This window comes from Onychostruthus taczanowskii, unplaced genomic scaffold (assembly GCF_017590055.1).
Source record: "Onychostruthus taczanowskii isolate IOZ18803 unplaced genomic scaffold, ASM1759005v1 scaffold108, whole genome shotgun sequence".
Lineage (NCBI taxonomy): Eukaryota > Metazoa > Chordata > Aves > Passeriformes > Passeridae > Onychostruthus > Onychostruthus taczanowskii.
This window is the reverse complement of record NW_024497408.1, coordinates 501617-519833: the sequence shown is the minus strand read 5'-3', so window position 1 is coordinate 519833 and position 18217 is coordinate 501617. Positions and strand designations below refer to the sequence as shown.

At 41.9% G+C, this 18217-nt stretch overlaps 1 protein-coding gene across 5 annotated transcripts in view; it reads left to right on the top strand.

Moving 5' to 3' along the window:
* The window catches only part of RAI14 (retinoic acid induced 14), an 85897-nt gene extending 73921 nt beyond the window's left edge, over nt 1-11976 (top strand). For 4 of the 5 annotated variants that reach the window (XM_041419308.1, XM_041419335.1, XM_041419317.1 and 1 more), the window contains 10 exons: nt 892-1070; nt 1730-1758; nt 2695-2781; nt 3510-3596; nt 4279-4336; nt 4651-4769; nt 5283-6794; nt 7576-7725; nt 9644-9709; nt 9961-11976. In XM_041419308.1, coding sequence (XP_041275242.1) covers nt 892-1070; nt 1730-1758; nt 2695-2781; nt 3510-3596; nt 4279-4336; nt 4651-4769; nt 5283-6794; nt 7576-7725; nt 9644-9709; nt 9961-10038 — 2365 coding nt within the window. In that variant the 3' untranslated portion in view covers nt 10039-11976. The remainder of the gene's footprint in view (nt 1-891; nt 1071-1729; nt 1759-2694; nt 2782-3509; nt 3597-4278; nt 4337-4650; nt 4770-5282; nt 6795-7575; nt 7726-9643; nt 9710-9960) is intronic. The other variant, XM_041419343.1, reaches the window with a different exon arrangement.
* The last annotated feature ends 6241 nt before the right edge of the window (nt 11977-18217 follow it).

The following is an 18217-nucleotide window of genomic DNA, read 5'->3' as shown; positions in this document are numbered from 1 at the left end:
GAAACTGTTGTCTTAATAGTTAGCAAATATTATCACTGTAGTAACTTTTCAGCATTGTATCTGCGCTGAGGAATGTGTTTGGCAGTAAACTTGGCCAACCTATTAGACATGTTTTCGTGCTGAGAAAGGAGAACTATGCCTGAGCAGGAAGGCACTATTAGAGTATGCTTGAAAGGTGAGGTTTTCTGTGTGTTTGTAATTATTCTGTATGTCTCCTATGACCCCTTCAAATAACTGAGGAAAGCAGATATGACCTGTTAGGAAAAGATTCCTTCTGTATGCTATGCTTTCTCTAGGAGCTGTCTCTATGCAGCCGCCCTCTGTTGGAAAGGGAATTGTTTGTGCTGTCATGAACTCCTTTTTTTTTCTTTTTTTTTTTAGGCTAACAGTAGCACAGGGTTTGAGGTCTAAACTCATCTCTTGGACTCACCAAAGATCTTTTAGATTTAATTATCTTTTTGACTGAAATCTGTTTGTCTCTTTGTCTCGAACACAACATGTGGAGGAGAGCAGGAATGAAGTAAACGTTCTCATGTTGTACCACCACTGTAATCAGAGTGTAGCAATTTGTTTGTCTGACTTTACCCTGCAGCCATTTCTATCTATGACTCTCCTCTCAGCCTCAGGAAGCCGTATTTAGAAATGTTTGCAGACCTGTATTTGCAGCTGGAGTGTATGAGGAAGAGGAGGAAGAGCTGGCAAGTGTTTGTTTGTAAGGAGAAAGAGAAATCACTTTATGTACCAATAAACATGCTGATGGACATTTGGACTTCATTGCACAATAACAATCACAGTATTTTTTTTTCCCTGAAGAAACGAGCTGCTAAAGAGAATGCCTTAACACTTGCTGTTTGTGTTTTGTTTCTTTGTTTTTTTTTTTCTCTTGTTCAGAACTGCTTTGATGATGGCTTGTGAAGCTAGTAACCTTAACATGGTGGAAGCTCTCCTTAGGAGAGGTGCAGATGTCAGTTTAGTAGATGTCTTTGGACAGAATGCTCTGCATTATGCCAAGCTCTCTGAGAACACAGGGATCCAGAATCTCCTGTCATCAAAGATATCGCAGGACGTGGGTATGTGAGAGAGGCTGACCTGCAGTTTGTCACTTCTTGATTTAGCTCTGAGCAAATTTACTTAAAAGGGTAGCCTGAAATGTTGCAAAAGCCATTTTCAAGATTATCTGGCTGAGACTTCCCAAAAACTGGGAAGTCTCTTTGCCGTAGATGGTAATATTTAAATGGGATAAAACCGTGAGCAGGCCAAAAAGAGGTATTTTGGAGAAAGACAAGTTGATGTAGCAGCCTCGTGAAATTTTGCATACAATTTGCAATGGATTCTCTTTTATACATAAAACCCGTCAGTAGAGGGGTTGGAGAAGGCAACTAAAAGAAGAGGGGTTGGAGAAGGCAAACTAAAGCAGGCAGAGCATTTTATGGCCAAACTACAAGGGATTTCTAAAGGAGGAAACCTAGTACACAAGCATGGTGCAAGACCAGAATAAGAATTGTCATGATTCTTCAGATTTTGTCTCAAAATGAAACCAGACAGGAGCAGAGAAAGAATGTGATTGAAATGGAATTTGAAAATTGTATTTTTCAGGTTTCAGACAGGAATTCTAAAACCAAACCATTTGTCTATGGTATGGGAAGCAGGGCAGAGAGGTGGGTTAAGAATGGAAAGTAATTATTTCTTTAATAACTTATCTTTATTCCACTTCTTTTCTGTTCCACAGAGGCAAAGTCTCCAACAAAAGTGAAGCAGGTATTTGTCCTTTTGGTTTTGAAAATGCTCTGACTCTCTAGACTTGTAACATAACAAAAAACAGTAACGGAAGCACTAGTAAGTGTCACTGTGAGACAGGTTGCCATGACTACTATGTAATGTGAAAGGTTTTCCTTGCTTAGGTAAGAAATGTGTTTCAGGAACACTACTTTTAGACTTGGCTTCTCTGTGTAACAGCAGCCAGCACCCTTGGTGAGGGGAGGAAAGGAGGGCAAGTGTGTATGTGCATGTGTGCCGGCGTGATTCCTGCTTTCCTCATGTGTAGTGCAGGAGCTTGGCTCTTTGAATTGCAGAAAAGAAGATCTATAGAAGTTCTCTCTTCCTAAAACAAAAAATCAAAGTTTATCCCTGGTATTGTTGGAGACCCCTTCCTATGAGAATCATGGCAGATTTAGGCGATTAAATTAGTTTCTTACATTTTTTATTCAGTGTCATATCTTGGAGTGCAAGTAGACCTTGTAGACCTGCTGGTGGCTGGGAAGTAGACAAGGGTGCAATGCATTGGTCATTCCTTCTCTGAGTGCAGAGGTGGGTTTTTTGGGGAGCTGAGGCAGAAGCTGGAGGAGAGGAAAGATGGTAGCTGTGAAGAACGGCATGACTGGGCTGTGTGTGAATGGAAGTGTTTGAAGGTCACTGGTGCTAAACCTATTGTCAGCTTCTGCTTTTTCACTAAATCTTGTTTGTTTTCACTGAAGCATGGTTTACAAGGGTGCAGATCCTTATTGTCAGGCATGTTTGATATCTTTGTGTTAGTAGAGATGTGGTCTTTACCCAGGGGAAAAAAGACACTGCATGAGCTGCTAAAGTTGATATGAATGTGGGATTTTTTTTTTTTTTTTTTTTAATAAAACAACTTGCTCAGACTTTACTAACCAAACTAACAAACCTACCTTTTCTGGCTGGTGAAACTTTCAGCATGATCAAGGCTCTAAATTAAGTTCAGAAAGAAGTGGAACTCCAAAAAAACGCAAAGCCCCACCTCCTCCTATCAGTCCTATTCAGGTAAAGAAAAGACAAATTTTGAGATGCTTTGAGGGGATATAGAGCATTTTGAATATTATTAGAGTTATGTGGACAGGATTTTCTCTGTCACTGTTATTTTATATGCCTGTCTTACCATGAGTGCTGTTCCTGACATTAGGATGACACCATGAAAGCTCATGTTGCTTAGATTAACTAAGCAAAATTGCTTAAAATACTGCATGGTCCAAGATATAACTTGTACAAATTTTACTGTACAATTACTTCTTCGAACTAAAGTTGTCCTTTTCGCTGATTTCAATAAGTAAATGATGAGTTCTTTATATTTTAGTTATACATATATATGGGTATATATTATTATGGGCATATATGCATATCAAAATAAAATACTTGACTGCATTTTGATTCTGTATAAGTCTATTTAATAGTTAGGTTTAATCTTAAACCAGAATGTAACCTATGTAACAGCTACACTTCTTATGTAATAATGACTCAGAAGGTCACTAAATAATTAGGTCTATTCTCTGAAAGTAATCTGGAATTGTGACTTATATTAGTGCAGGTAAAAGTACTCTTTAATGTATGTGTATGCACATATATATATATATATGTATGTATGTGTGTGTGTGTATAGGTATAGATGTATAGATATACACATATATACATAAATATGAATATGGGCACATGCTAGGGAGGTACCTGTATGTGCATGTATGTGTACATACCTATTTATATAAAATTTTTTGCAGGTTAATGATTTGTCATCTCCACACTCATCAACTTCAACTCCCATGACTGGAAAAGGACAGGCTTTCTTTGCTGATCAAGTGTGCAAGGTATCAGTGTTCCATTCTTTTGAGCTTATGGAAGGAAAGTACAGGGTCTGTTTTGCTTGACGTTCTATTTTGATGACTGCAGAGTCTCCTTTGACTTAATTGCCTGAATTCTAGGAACAAAAATTAATCCAAATCTATTTCAATGCAATTCATAAAACAAGTGTAAAGATTACTTTAATGTGTGAAAAATATGTTCATATAAATAATCATAGGTGAGTTAGTGTTTAGAAGTATGGTTATGTTCCAAGAGTTCAAGTTCTAATATCAGCAAAGTGCATGGAATTGGGCAGTGTAAAAACAGACCATTTTACCAAAAGATGTCAGTGAAAGGGTTGAGTATGTTCTGTCTGATCTTACCTTGTGTTGCTGAAGATTTTTTTAAACACCTGTCAGTGTGTTGCTACTACTTATCACAGTGTCTGCAGTCTTTCAAACTATTTACAAGATAGCTGCCTGTGTTTCATTAGTACTTAATGGGAATTGGGCAATGGAACTTGAATGGCTTTAGCACACTTTGAAATACTGGACACATGCTACCATTAAACAAGACCCAAAAAATAAAAAACATCCATTTGGACAGGCTTTATCCAGCAGAATCTATACTGTCTATAGTTGTTTTTGCTGAACTGTCCAGCTTTACACCTGCTTTCTGTGAAAATGTTTTCTTTTGATGTCTTAACAGGAGGAATTCAGCTCCTTGCACAGGGATAATAAAGACAGACTGAGTGACAGCACAACAGGTACACAATTAATCCTTGTCTCATTAGGTGTTTTAGGTGGCATGAAGTGCTGAAAACCTCTGTACCTTTCTACTTGGGACATGAGACACACTAAGTACTGAGAGTGACATTTTGTAATTCCACAAGCAGCTCCCCACCAAAACATCCTGATTCTATTGCGTTAACCTAACACATTTTTGGGGAGTTTGTAGGAACAGTTTGCTTGCTCATTGCATTTAGTAGTCATGGGAACAAGCTGTTTAAATGTCTGAATAACTAACTAAATGGCATTTCAGCTTTTTGAAACCTTTTGAATATTTTTTTTTCCTCTGAAGGTGCTGATAGTTTATTGGATGTGAGTTCTGAAGCTGACCAACAAGATCTACTTCTGTTGATGCAAGCAAAAATTGCCTCTCTGACATTGCACAATAAGGAGCTGCAGGACAAATTACAGGTGGCATATTTTTGTGATGTTCTGATGCTCTCTTAATCTGCTAGGCAGAACAAAGAGCTGCTTACTGTTTTAAAGAGTTGTACTGTGAAGATCTTTTAATGAGCTTGTGGGTAAGATCTTGGAAAGACTCTGCCCCAAAGGATTAAATCAGTGTTTTGATCTTCTCTCTTTTCCCATAAATTACTGAATAACTTTGTTTATTATGATAACTACATTCTAAAATATGTTGTTAACAGCTGTGCTAGAAGAATTTTAATTTGCATAGCTTTGATTATTAGCTTATGGAGTTCAGCCCAGGCTTTCAGAGAAGCTTGGCACTCACTGCCTTCTCTCACTGTAGATGACTAAACGGGACCAGCTGAGTTTTTAACTTTTCTAGAATTTTCTTCCATGGCTCTTTCATCATCTGTCTCTATAGGATGTAGCAATACTTCCTTGCTTACTCTGTTCTAAAAAAATTAGAATCATGTACTTGGTTTTATTGTTCAATTGTTGGTGGGTTTTTTTGAACAGGAAAGAACACCTAAAGAAGGGGATTCAACTGTAGAATCTTACTCATCCCAAACACAGTTTGAGCAAACAGCAGAGAGACAGAACGAGTTCTTGGCACAGGAGCTGAAGCCTACATTAAATGCCACTCAAATCCAAGAAAAATTGACAAGCCCCAGAGAAGTAAAAATAAAGTACCTCCAGGAAGACTTAAAGGATGTGCAGAGAAAATTAGAGAATTCTGAAGCCAAAAGAAAGCCTCTGGAAACTCAAGTCCAGTCTAGAGTCCCAGAAACAGATCATTTAAATAGCCCAGACATTTCAGAAAATGGTTCTGACCTTAATTTGAAATTCGAAGAAACTCAAAACAGGCATGAGGAAGCTGTGAAAGAGATTTTGAATATACAAAGGCAAAAGAAGCCAGGTCTTGTTTCCTCTGAAAGTGAAGAAACCAGTTCTGATCTGAGTGTGTTGAAGGTTACATATGGAGAAGTTGAAGCACTTAAGCAAGAGTTGAAGAAAGCGTTGGAGGAAAGCGAAAGACAAAAAGAAAAAGTGAGAGAGCTCCAGAAAAAGTTTGAAGACAGGGAGCAGAAGGTGGCAGGCAAATTGTCTGTGGAAGAGTGTGAGGAAATGAAGAATTCATATTGTTCAGTTATTGATAACATTAATCAAGAGAAAGCATTGCTGATTGAGAGGTACAGGGAAGGGCAAGAGGAAATTAAAAGGCTACAGGCCAAGCTGACAAATCAGATGCAGTTAGAATCTAGTGCTGAAGCTGGAGAAAGGAAAGATGTGATGCACAAAACAATAGAAGAGCTCAACAAGCAACTCAGTGAATTGTCTCAGTTATACAAGGAAGCACAAACAGAGCTTGAAGACTATAGGAAGAAAAAAACTCTAGATGATATAGCTTCAGACTACATTCCTAGAGATGAACATGAGAAACTGATGGAGGTAACAAATTCTTTGAAATACAAAGCAGAAAATGAGTTATCAGAAATGAAATCCCAGTACACAAAAGTGTTAGATGAATCAGAAGAACTCAAGCAACTGTTAGAAATTCAGAAGCAAAACTCTTTGCCAATTACTGAACACCGTCAGGTAATCAATGCACTCAGAAATACCATAAAGGAGATGGAGGAAGAAATAAATGAGCTCAAACGACTGCTTAGCAACAAGGAAAGCGAATTAAGAAACTTGGAAAAGGAGTTACTGGAAGAAAAAGCTGCAATTAATGAAGCCATGGTACCCAAGGCCACATATGAAAAGCTCCAGTCCTCACTAGAGAGTGAAATTAGTGCTCTGTCATCCAAACTGAAGGATGTAATCCGAGAGAAGGAAAATATATCCCTAGATGCCATGAAGCTGAGAAATGAAATTTTGCACTTGAAAGAAGCGAAAGAAGGTATGCACACTCTGCTCGAAGCAAAGGAACGGGAGGTGACCGATCTCCAGCACAAGTACCACCAAGTTCAAGAAGCTCTTACTGAAATGAAGAACTCATCAAAGCTAGAAGAAGATAAAGACAAAAAGGTAGGTGACTCAGTACAGTGGAGGGGTAGTGTGAGTTCAGAGTGCAAAGCGTGTTTGGTGTACGAGTGCCCTAACAATGTTGGTTCAAGTATCTTCTGAGTGCATTTCCCCCTCTGAAAATGCAGGTATCGAAGGCAAAGGAGTTTTCTCTGTGTTTGGCTTTGCAGTTGGTTTCTCTCCCCTCCCCTGTGGAGATAGACACAATCTTTCAATTTACCTCTTTTAAGTTCTGCTTAGGTTGAGTTTGCACTATTCAGGCAGCTGAAGTCAAAGTGAGATTTACAGCAGGAAGATATTCCAGAGGAGACAAGAAAACAATATATCAGGAAGGAGCAAAAATTCACTGGTGGCATATTACTACATAATCTCAACCATACCATGATTTGAATAATTTTCCCCTGCAGCTACCATATCCATCACCACAAATTCCTTTATACAGAGCTATGCATTTTGGTAGCTGTGAATAGCTGGCCTGTGTTTGGTTCAGAATTTGTAACAGAATTTGCAATAGAATTTGTAAAGGTGGTAAATGCAGCCCTTCTTGTTAAATATTGCTGATGTTCAGAACAAGGAGTGCAGTTTGAATAGACTGGACTAGCATGGGGAATAGAGGAGCATTGCAACCCTTTGTTTACATGACATCTCTGTTTGTCCATAGAGTTTATTTACAATTTGGTTTTTCCCACTTGTTAGATTTAAGTCACAAATAACTCAAAGATAAGACACACAGAAATAGTATGCATAGCATCTTTTAGTGAAAACCTGTGTTTTGCCTCCCTAGATCAATGAAATGTCCAAGGAAATTAGCAAATTAAAAGAAGCGTTGAACAGCCTTTCTCAGCTCTCCTACTCAACCAGTGCCCCCAAAAGACAAAGCCAGCAGCTGGAGGTGTTACAGCAACAAGTGAAGCAGTTGCAAAACCAACTGACTGTAAGTGTGAAGATTTGTAGACCTAACATGAGTCCCAGTTTTCCAAAGAAACATGTACTATTCTTCACTCTGCCTTATTTAAAATAGAGTACAGACAGTGAGTACATGGAAAAGAATCTTCATCCAAAAAATCTGTAATTTCTGTTTCTCTGAAACTTGTAGGAGTTTGCAAGTCGTGAATAGCACTTTAGAAAGAGCATAACTAAAGAAAGCTGGTTTTCCACATATTTTTCTCAGACCAGTTGAGAAACAGATTTTTTGTAGTAAAATGGAGTGACCACACCTGCTGCTCAGACCTTAATTTGTGGAAAAGTATGATCAGTTTGCAGAGGATTTTCAAGAACATTCATCAGCTGAAGTTGTTTTGGGGTGTTAAGCTTTTTGGAAGAAAATATGAGGTTTCAAGTCAAGCAAATGCATCTTTTTATGGGGAACATAGTTTAGTCTCTGAAATTCTGAATGCCTTACAGATTTTTTTTTTTTTTAAATTTTGTGGTTTGTGCATGAAAGGTCCAGTCTTCTAAGCTGGGTTGAGTCATAATTGATATTTCCTAGAGCTTGCCTGCCCACAGGAGCACTTTATCCACTGTTGAGCATGAAAAGAAAGTAATGTCCACTGGAGGCCTTTGTTGAGGGCTCTGGAGTGCCTCTGAAAGGAGGATTCCCAGACTGACATGCTAAGTGGTGTCTGCTTCCTGCCTTTCCCAGCAGAAAAAAGGAGGGCTCAGTGTGCCAGAAAAATTCCCTTGCGGCAAGAGACGTAGTAGGCAGAGCATCCTGTCAGTGTGAAGGCCCAGACTTTGTTATTCCAGTCCTCCATGTCTGAAAGAACCCTTTGTCTCCCACTAATTAGGATCAGCAAAGTAGTGTAAAAGTGCAAAGGTATACAGCACACTGGGAAAGCAGGTAACACTTAAAACAGGACAGAAACACTCTTTCCTTCTTGTAGGTTAGCTTTCTGACAGCTTCATGTACCTTTGGAAAGGTGGCTTCTGAGTTGTGGCAGTCTGTGATCATTGAAAAGGACTGGGTGGTGTTCATCAGGCCAGGGTTTTACAGGATAAAACCTTTGTAAGCACCTCCTTTCACCTGGGAGGGCATCAGCTCTGCCAGTGGTTGATGCCTTTTTTTGGCTCACCTAAAAACAGAGGCCAGACAGAATTAAGAGAATAAAAGCAGTTCTATTTAGTGAAGGGCCTTCAGATACATTAAGGGCAGACAAAGCCTCCCCAAAGGGACTATACCCAAGGTGGAAGATGGTCAAGAGTTTTTCAGACAATTCTAAGTTTGGTCCATTTATGTGTTGGGGATTAATAGTCCAATTACAGTTCAGGTAATGAAGTCATATACCCCCAGTTTGCCTCTCTCCCCAAATCACTTTTGTTTATACTTTTTGGGGCATGGGGCAGTAGGGTGTCCTTGAGAGGAATTGTTTTGTTTGAATAAAACGGGAGAACAGTAGCTGACAGGCTATGGAGTTTAGAGTTGTACCCTAAAGCAGTACAGGATCTGAAAAATATAAATGCTAAAATCCTAAGGCATGAGGGCCACTGCCTTCAGGGAAGAGCTGAGTTGTGGCTGAGAGTTGGTTTGTCAGAGTACTGTTGTCTTTCTTCAATTCTGGTTGCTGATACGCTTGGAAATAGAGTATGTGCTCATTCCACACCTTTGCACCTCAGCACTTGTTAAAACTGATGATATCACCAGCTCTTTTACTGGGGTAGGTAGAAGTACAGCATTTTCATGGATTTGCTTCCAAGCAAATGTTGAGTGCCTGGTGACACAACACTGGCTGAACTTGTTTTCCATGCATTACATAAGACTATGGTTTGAATTCTCCCCGGTCAGAATCTACTTGGGGAGTTCTGAGTTCAATAGTTCTGAATGCTCTGTGCCTTTCTGCTTAACTGTTTTTTAGGAAACAAAGAAACAACACCAGGAAATTGTCTCAGTTTACAGGATGCACCTTCTCTATGCTGTGCAGGTATGGTTATATGTTGTCAGTCACTCAGTGTTAGTATATTAACTGAAGGTGTGTCTTCTGCAGATCTAGCAAGAATTTTGCATGTTTTCACTTAGACATCCCTCCCGTAAGGTATGACAGTTCAATTTTAGCACTGCTTCCACTTGGGAAATTGATCTAATTAATATACCTGAAAAATAGATTGGCAATGTTCTTAAAGACTGAAGCTGCATTCATTCAAACATCTTTTTTTTCTCTCTCCCTTTGTCTAGGGTCAAATGGATGAAGATGTCCAGAAAGTGCTTAAACAAATTTTGTCAATGTGTAAAAGCCAATCGCAGAAAAAGTAAACAAAAGAGCCAAGGAAAACTCCCTATTTTTATTAACCCTGTTATGATTCTTTTATCTAGATTTGCCTTAACATAAGATTTCAGATTGGCAATTTGCTGCTTTTGTGTTACTGTGCTATTTGTGAGGGGGATATATTTGTCTGTCTGTACCACTTCCATGTGCATTTCCATGTGCAGTAGCTAAACACATGCCTGCTTCTCATACCCAAAATGCAAGTATGTTCTTCAGACTTTTTACATAGGCCACTCCATGTTGTGTTTACCCTGTGAGTACTTTTCCAGCTTCCTCCAACAGCAGCAGGTTAACCTGGAGGAAGGCACTGGTGTTGCCTGGGTAAAGGTGAAATTCTCTGTGAGGTCTTCTGTACTGATTATAAGCTGCATCTCGTTACTGGGTGTGTTTGATGCTGCAGCTCTCGGAGTGCTGACGTGTTGCCATATGCAGCCTGTGGCTGAGCAGAAGTGAACCTTGCAGCAGCGAGCAGGAGTAGATATTTACGCTGAGCCAGAATGTCAAACAGCTACACTTCCTGGTGCAATGTTATTTAAGACTGACACACTAAAATGTAGCTGCCCCAATTCACCCAATGCACTGAGTACACAAAACCCATACCATGCTTCATAGTTTCCTTTACTAATGGATTGAAACTATTTCAAAAGGTAAAAGCATTAGTTTATTGAAGTTACATACAAACAGAACTGTCTCTATAAACAGCCCTTTATGATAGGTTTAGCTGTCTATGCAAGCATTGGCCATGAAGCTCAGGAACAAAACCAGGTCATATACTTTTAGACAAGGGATTCTAGTGAACACAGGATGTTTACAGTGAATGTCAATGCCTCATACTTCCTAACCTCACTTTTGTAAAGATCTTCTCTGCAGTATATTTTTACTGGCCCTCTAATGAATTTTTTTGTAACGAAACCATTTTTTCTACATAATATTTGCATTAAGCTTATTAACAAATATTTTTAGGTAATTGTGTCTTAGAGAGTTTCTTTTTATACCCCCAAGTACTCAGTAATAGTGAAGCATAGTGAAGTGTTTTCAGTTTGTAAGAAATTTGTATGGAATAGTACACCTGTCTGTCAGTGTAGTCCAGAGCAGTTAAGTGTAAAATTCAGCCTGCTGTTCCAAAAAAAATATAGAAATAATAGGTAGACAACAGCAGGAGGTGTCCAAAAATTCTGTATGTTGTTTCTAGAGGCTACAGGCATTAATAAAGCCTGTATCAGCACTTCTGCATTTAAAGTCAAATGAAAATGCCTGATGTGGAATAGAATGAAACCATGGAAAAATGTTTTAAGCACACACTGCACTTGAGGGTACAACCATTTTAACAAGCTTGCGGCTTCAATATGGTATTGTGGTTTTTTTTTTTATTCTATGGGGATATGTCTCTATTAATAGAGAAATCTTTCAGAGCTATATAATCTATGAAGTTTATATAGAGTCATGATATGACAGGAGTCAGCAGTGCCTCAGGCTGACTGAACTCACAGTGCACTTATATCAGATAATTCCTAACTCTGGCAAAGCTAAATGGATTTTAAAAACAAAAAGAAAAACACCACCTGTGCATCAGTTAGACCTTGGTGTTACTTTTCTTGAGTGGTTTAACTAATGCCGTCTAATTTGGAACAGTATTTTATAGTTAGACAGCTTTGAAAATGCTCCAAAGAAATGTGAAAAAAATGTTGCTGCATCACTTCAAAAAGAACAAAATTTTAAGCATGCTAATGCTGCAAGTATAAAACTTGATGAACCATTTTGTAGGTTGCCTGATGGATTTAGTCTTCTACTTTGGTTTGGTTTGTATATTTATTACAATTATCTTTGTGGATTATTGGAAATTATATACTACAGCATAACAAGTTTCTTTATATGTAATTTACAAGAAGTTTCCTCATGCAGCAAATAAACTATTTCCAATTTTTTTTTTCATTTTTGTCTTCATTTACTTTTTGTATTGAGGGAAATCTCACTACACTGTCCTAACATAGTACAGATGTGTTCTAGATCTTCTGTTTAAATCGATGATGCAAGAACCAGGTTTTCATGCCTGAAATTGCATCTTCATTATTAACTGTTTTGATCTGTTGTGTGAAATAAATCCAGTCCGAACCCCACACAGTCAGTTTTGCAGATGATGCCTTCTATCTCATTGCTAAGTTTGGAGACATTTCTCACATGGACATCCTGCTAGAGGTAATACAGGTTTCCCATTTGCCACTGGATTTATTCCAGAAAAGTTTAAAATACCTTAGAGCTGCAGCACACATCAGCGATGTCCCACAGTTCTTCAAAACCGGTGGTTCTCTGTCACTTAGCACTTCACACACAGAACTACAGTGAGGGTATATCTAAGTGTATATGCATGTCTGCTTTTTAAACTTAGTTACACAGTCAGCCCCATTGCCTTTTACCGTCTCTTCTCCCTTTTTGTCCCTTTCTCTTGCTGTGAAAACTAAGGGCAAGTTCCTGTAAGCAGGTGTTGCCCTGGTTATTTATCATCTGCTCTCAAGGGACCCTTCTTATGCCAACCCAAATCAACGTGAGAAGATGGTGGAGGGTGAAAATGCAGAAGATTTCAGCAGCAGTCAGAGGATAACCTTTTGCAGTGTGCCACATGTCCTTGCTGGACAGACCTTTTGGCTGTGGCAGCACACAGTGAAGCATAACCAACATCCGAGCATAGGGGTCAATATCCTCTGAGAGGAGTCTGCCTTCCTGGGCAGGTTGCATAGCAGACTTCCTGCTGAGCCTCACGGGTAGAGAGCCAATCTTGCCCCTTGCTGGCTGAGCAGGGGGCTCAGGGATGGCAGAATTGCCTGCTGGTTGCCTTCCCACCTCTCCTCAGGGCAGCTCCACAGCGATGTGATGTGCTGCGTGTCAGCATAAGACAGCAAAAGCCCAGGGAAGACCACGCTGCTCTGTGCTGCAGCAAGCCACACACAGGGCCCCAGGAGAAGCAGCCAAGAAAGGGCCAGTGGAGAAGCTGGCAAGAAATCCCTTGGCAAATGCCATGTCATTATACAGAGGTGTTGAAGCCCACTTCACGTTCCATGAGTTTGCCTGAGAGTAGCTGGCTGGGGGAAAGAGGCAGGTGGGGTATGATTTTAATGCTGGGTGCTTCAGAGCTACATAAACTACAGCTGCAGTCTGTATATTGTGTTTACATCACAAATCTGCTCTCTGGAGGGGTCTGGCAGGGTACCAGGGGTACCAGCCTGGAGTGTGCAGGAGGATAAGCCAAGAGGCTGGAGTACCACATGGGACAGGGGAGGACAGCTGACTCATGGCACTAGAACAGTGGGCTCATGGCCCTTTTGCCTGCCTGACCTTCCCCAGGGAGGCTCTTGCTTAGGTCAGCCACACCAAAGTATCCTGGGGTTTTCTTCATACCAGTGCCAGCCCTCATCTGAGCAAGAGGCAGACAGAAGGCAGAGGCAATCTGCTCTCAAATGTGGCAGAGACACAAGTGCTGCAGGGAAGAATCACTGTCTCAGGTGGCGTGGTCAGGCCTCCCAGTGCAGGGCAGGTCCTGGAGCAGAGGCAGCCTCCTGTGGCTGTGGATGTCTGGGGGTCAGGGCCTCAGTCTGCTGCTTGGGACCCAGGCTGCAGGGCAGTGTGCCTGTGGGGGAACTGTGTGGAAAAACTCTGGGAGAGTTTGGTGTGCAGGTTTCAGAGCAGCACGGGCAGATGTGATGTACCCAGCAGATATTGTACCCTGCAGGCACAGCTGTAACACAGAAAATTTTTTCAAGCAAACAGCAATTGGTGCAAGATGTGTAGGACAGTTCAGTAATCTAAATCTGTCAACTCTAAATCTATTAACTGTAGGTTTGGTCTGCCACTAAAAGCACTGAATTTAATGTCAAAGCACAGTACAAGAGTTTGAGTACCTTGAAACCTTCATCTACAACACCACTTGGTTCTGCAGCTATGGGTCACTGTGCATGCTCGTGGGTGCTCCCCAGCTCTCAGCAGAGCATTTCACAGAAGTGGTTTCAAATGCTTTTCTTCATCCCTGCCTCCTCCTCTGTTTGGATCTTTCACAATCCTTTTGAGCATAAGTAACAGAGACACGAAGCACAGACTAGAAACCATACTTTGTTTTGGTTTTGTATCTGTGTTCTTAGGGCAGTAACAAATTCATTCTCCTCAACAGTCATTTCCTTAAAACCCATCTTGGCTGCAGCTGAATAAAAATCAGTGATTTAGTGTCTACTAATTTGAGGAAGCCTGAGTTAAAATTTTTGTAACTACAGAACAGATCTACCAGTCAAGTCTGCTGCTGGCAAGAAAGTCATGTGCCTTTGCCCAACAGCTGTTAATTAGATTCCCCAGGTTTCAGTGCTGTGTGACAAAAAGTCTTCTTGGAGAAATGACAGGCTCTGTCACATCAGACACAATGGTGGCAGGCAGCATGGACTGTCACTAACATATGACTCCTGTGATGACCATTTTTTGCCTTTACAGAAGCAGCAAAAATCAGCTTGCTTTTAGCCCTGCTGATGCCAGTCCCCGCTCCTACAGGTGGCTTTGGGAGGGTCTGTTTTGTTGTACCACCCGTAGCTCCTGGGGCATTTTATGGCAATGGATTTGTAGGTATTTCCAAACCTTTGGCTGCCCTGGCAGACTCTTAATTGATGAGTTTAACACAGGTTAATGCAATCACCGGGCTTTCAGTATTATTTTAAAAGCCTGCTCTCATGCTGATCTCTCCAGATTCACAGTGTTGGCCCTCTTTGTACATTTTCCAACAGCCTGAAATGCTCAGACAGTTGGTAATGGGACCTCCTACCAGCAGCTGGAGATTGGAAACAGGCACATCTCAGTGACATCATCTCCTGCAAGGAGCTCAGGGCTGGAGCCCAGGGGTGTCTGTCTGTCTGCTCCTGCCTGCCTGGCTGGCCCTGCACACTCACAGTGCACTGGTGTTAACCCTGCCCGGGGAGGATGCTGCAGCTGGTACCCTGCACCCTGTGACCCTCAGGAGACTGACATGGCCTGCATCAAAACACCACTGTGCCTGTATGGGAAGCTGTTGCTCCGCTACAGTCACCTTTCCTTTGGGATTAGCCAAAATGCTCCTCAGTGGTGGCTGGGCCCGGGCTTCTCTGTCAACACTCTACTGCTCACCAGGAGTCATCCCCCAAAGAGTCTGGGAAGTAAGGGGGTGCTGGATTAAACTGCATTTTCCAGACAAAAAGAAAAAACTCAAAACATTCCTGAGAAAGCAACCTGGCATTCCTTCCCCTCAGAGCCTCCCTCACAGCTGGAACAGTGGGGAGTGACAACTCAAAGCACAAAGGTCTGCACTGCCCCATTCCTGGAAAGAGATTGTCTGTTCAAAGTGCAGCTCCCAAAAAAAGCTGCGTTCGGCAGTTGGTGGGGCCGCAGCTGGGTGTGAGCACAGCTGGACAGATGTTGCAGAGGCAGCACACATGTGAAGTGTTTCAGAGCCAGGCGCCTGCAGGAAGGACTCAGTGGGGAGGGCAGGTGCTCCCCTGGTTGTGCTGCTTCTGCATTGTCCCCTACACTGTGCGGAGCCCTGCGCTGCCTCAGGGTGGCTGTGTGGTTTTCAGTGTCTCTAAAATTCCTGCCCTTGCTGCCACATGAAGAATTCCTCACCCTACAACTGGCGAGGAACAGGCTGGCAGATGCTTTTGTCCTCAGATGCTTTGGCTGGTGAGTGTCTGGCACCGTGTTCCCTTGCGAATATCTGCTTAATTAAAGTCTGGGATCACCCAGGCTGGGTTGCAGCATGGAGGAAGAGGAGGGCGTGCAGCTCTGCGTAGCCCATGACTCTCTGACAACTCTTCTGGGAGCTTTGGTCAGCTCTGGAGAGTGACTGCTCACAGCTGCAGCCTGGATATACCCCAGCTCCTCCAGAACTTGTCTCATGCCAGTGGTTAGTTTATTATGAGAGCAAAAGTGTTTGGCCAGCTTGTTGTCCAGAAAAAATCAGATTCATTTTCCAGTGTGCAACAAGCAACTAATTACACACTCAAGAGAAACACTGATTATTTATTCCAGTGGCACAAGCCTGGGTGCTCAGTGGTGTTCCACAAATCAAGCACACTAACTCTCAAAACTTTTTACTATTTATACACTGTTGTGTTAAGGAAACTCCCCAGTCTGACCATTGTTGAGCCTCTCTGGCAGTCACACTCCCAGTGCCAGACTTTCACACCTGGGACAGCCCCAAACACTCCAGAGCAGGTTACCTTGCTGGCTCCACCCCAGGCTCCCCATGGAGTCTCAGAGGTCTTGTTCCACAAAGCCATTTATTCACAGTGCACTTACACAGAAACAGCTCGTGCTGATGCCTCCGAGGAGGGACCCCCAAAAAGGAGCCCCAGGGAATTTTCCACTCTCTCTACCCAGGTGCAAGTGTAGCTCTTCCTCTCCAGTCGGCACATGCCACTCTCTCCGTGTCAATTCACCTAGCTGGCAGCACCCATCTCATCTCTCTTGTTATCCAAATGCCTGCAACTGCTGTGTCTCCCAGTGTCCACTCACCCTGGCTGGTCTCACCGGGCTTTGTGCCCTTTGTTAACAATCAAAGGCAGCCCCTTGTCTTTCTCTTGGCTCTCACCCAGAGCTCAACCTGAACCTCGAATTCAGCTTGCAAACACAGCTGCCTGCACCAGATGCATCCCTCAACATTAGCAAACATAGGCATTGACGTTCAAGGCGACAGGAGACTGTTCTCTTACTAATTAATGTTCTGGCTTCTGTCAGTTAATGATTCTGTCAGTTCTTATGCTAATTAGTCTGCAACCCTCAGTCTTCATCCTCTTTTGACATGGTGGGCCATGAGTCACTCTGTCATGATTTCTCCCTGCTGAAGTTCTTTTTACCCACTAAGCAGTCAGTTTCAGCACAGTTGCTGAGTTGGCCTTATTCGTTTCTTCCTTATCTTGGGAGTTCTGCTGTAGGTCCTTTTGGCTTTAAAGCTCTGCATTCTTTGTGTCTACCTACTATCCTTCTTCCCAAACTTTGTTAACCTCCCCCTAGGTATGAGATCACTGAAGCTTAACAAGGCAATTTTGCCAACAAGTAATTTATCTTTCCAACATCTGGACATAACTTAGGGCTTGTTTGATGCTTTCTGTTCCATGGATTAAGTCTCCTTCTGTTTGATAAGGGGTGCAAGTGCCTAATTAGGTGGAGTCGTTCCATGCATCCCTTATGTGACAAACCCATTACTGCACTCCACTGGCATTTATGGGGTAAAATGCAAACATATGTTCAGGCAGATTTCTTATCTCAGACCTCCAGCTTTCTGCTCACTTGCTCCTTTTTGGTCAACTCCATGGTCCCATCTGAACCAGAAGGGGCAGGAGGCTGTTCAGTTTTCCACTGAGAGTTTTAATCCACACACAGACACAGCCCTCCACCCACTACCCCACCTTAAACACTGATGCAGTGGGGGTGAAAGTGGGAGTGAAATTCCCATTGTCTCTCTGCTCAGATTTTCAATGGTATTACAAAACAGAAGCTTTTCCTGGGCAATGCAGCTCTTTCTAGACTCCCTTGGATGCATTCCTCAGAATACTTACACAGACTGACGTGTTCACAGTTGTGGTGGACATTCAAGCCCAGTTCTCACTTCTGTGAGAGTCTATTACTCCACAGAAACCAGAGCTGTGTGTGGGGCACCTGACTGCATCTTCCTCGCACGCTCTCTGCCTGGAAGAGCCCTTGCAATTAGCTATAGCAATGCTATAAAAAATGCACTGCCCTGTTACCCTTAGACCCAGCTAAGGGCAGAAGCAGGGTAGAAAGAGGCTCAACCCACCTGTTACCTCTTCCATTTATACCTAAGCAGTCCTGGCACCCTCAAACAGAGATTCACATAAAAATAAGTTTTTCTCTCAACAAGAAGTCATCAAGCAACTATTCAGTAATAGCAGCATTTTAAAAATAATTCTGTTATTTGTTCAGTTTAATGTCAGTATTCTTTAATGTTACTGTTCAGCAAAAGCACTGCTTAGTGCTACTACACACAGTTTCTAAGTATTTATTTTGGTAAGACCCACCTGCTGGATTCTTCAAGCTGCTATAAAATGAGGTTAAAAACAGACACCTACAGGAAACAGCATATGGCTTACCTCAGCTTTTCCAGCTGCTCCACTAACCTCACTGAAGACTCATGTAGTCAAGTAC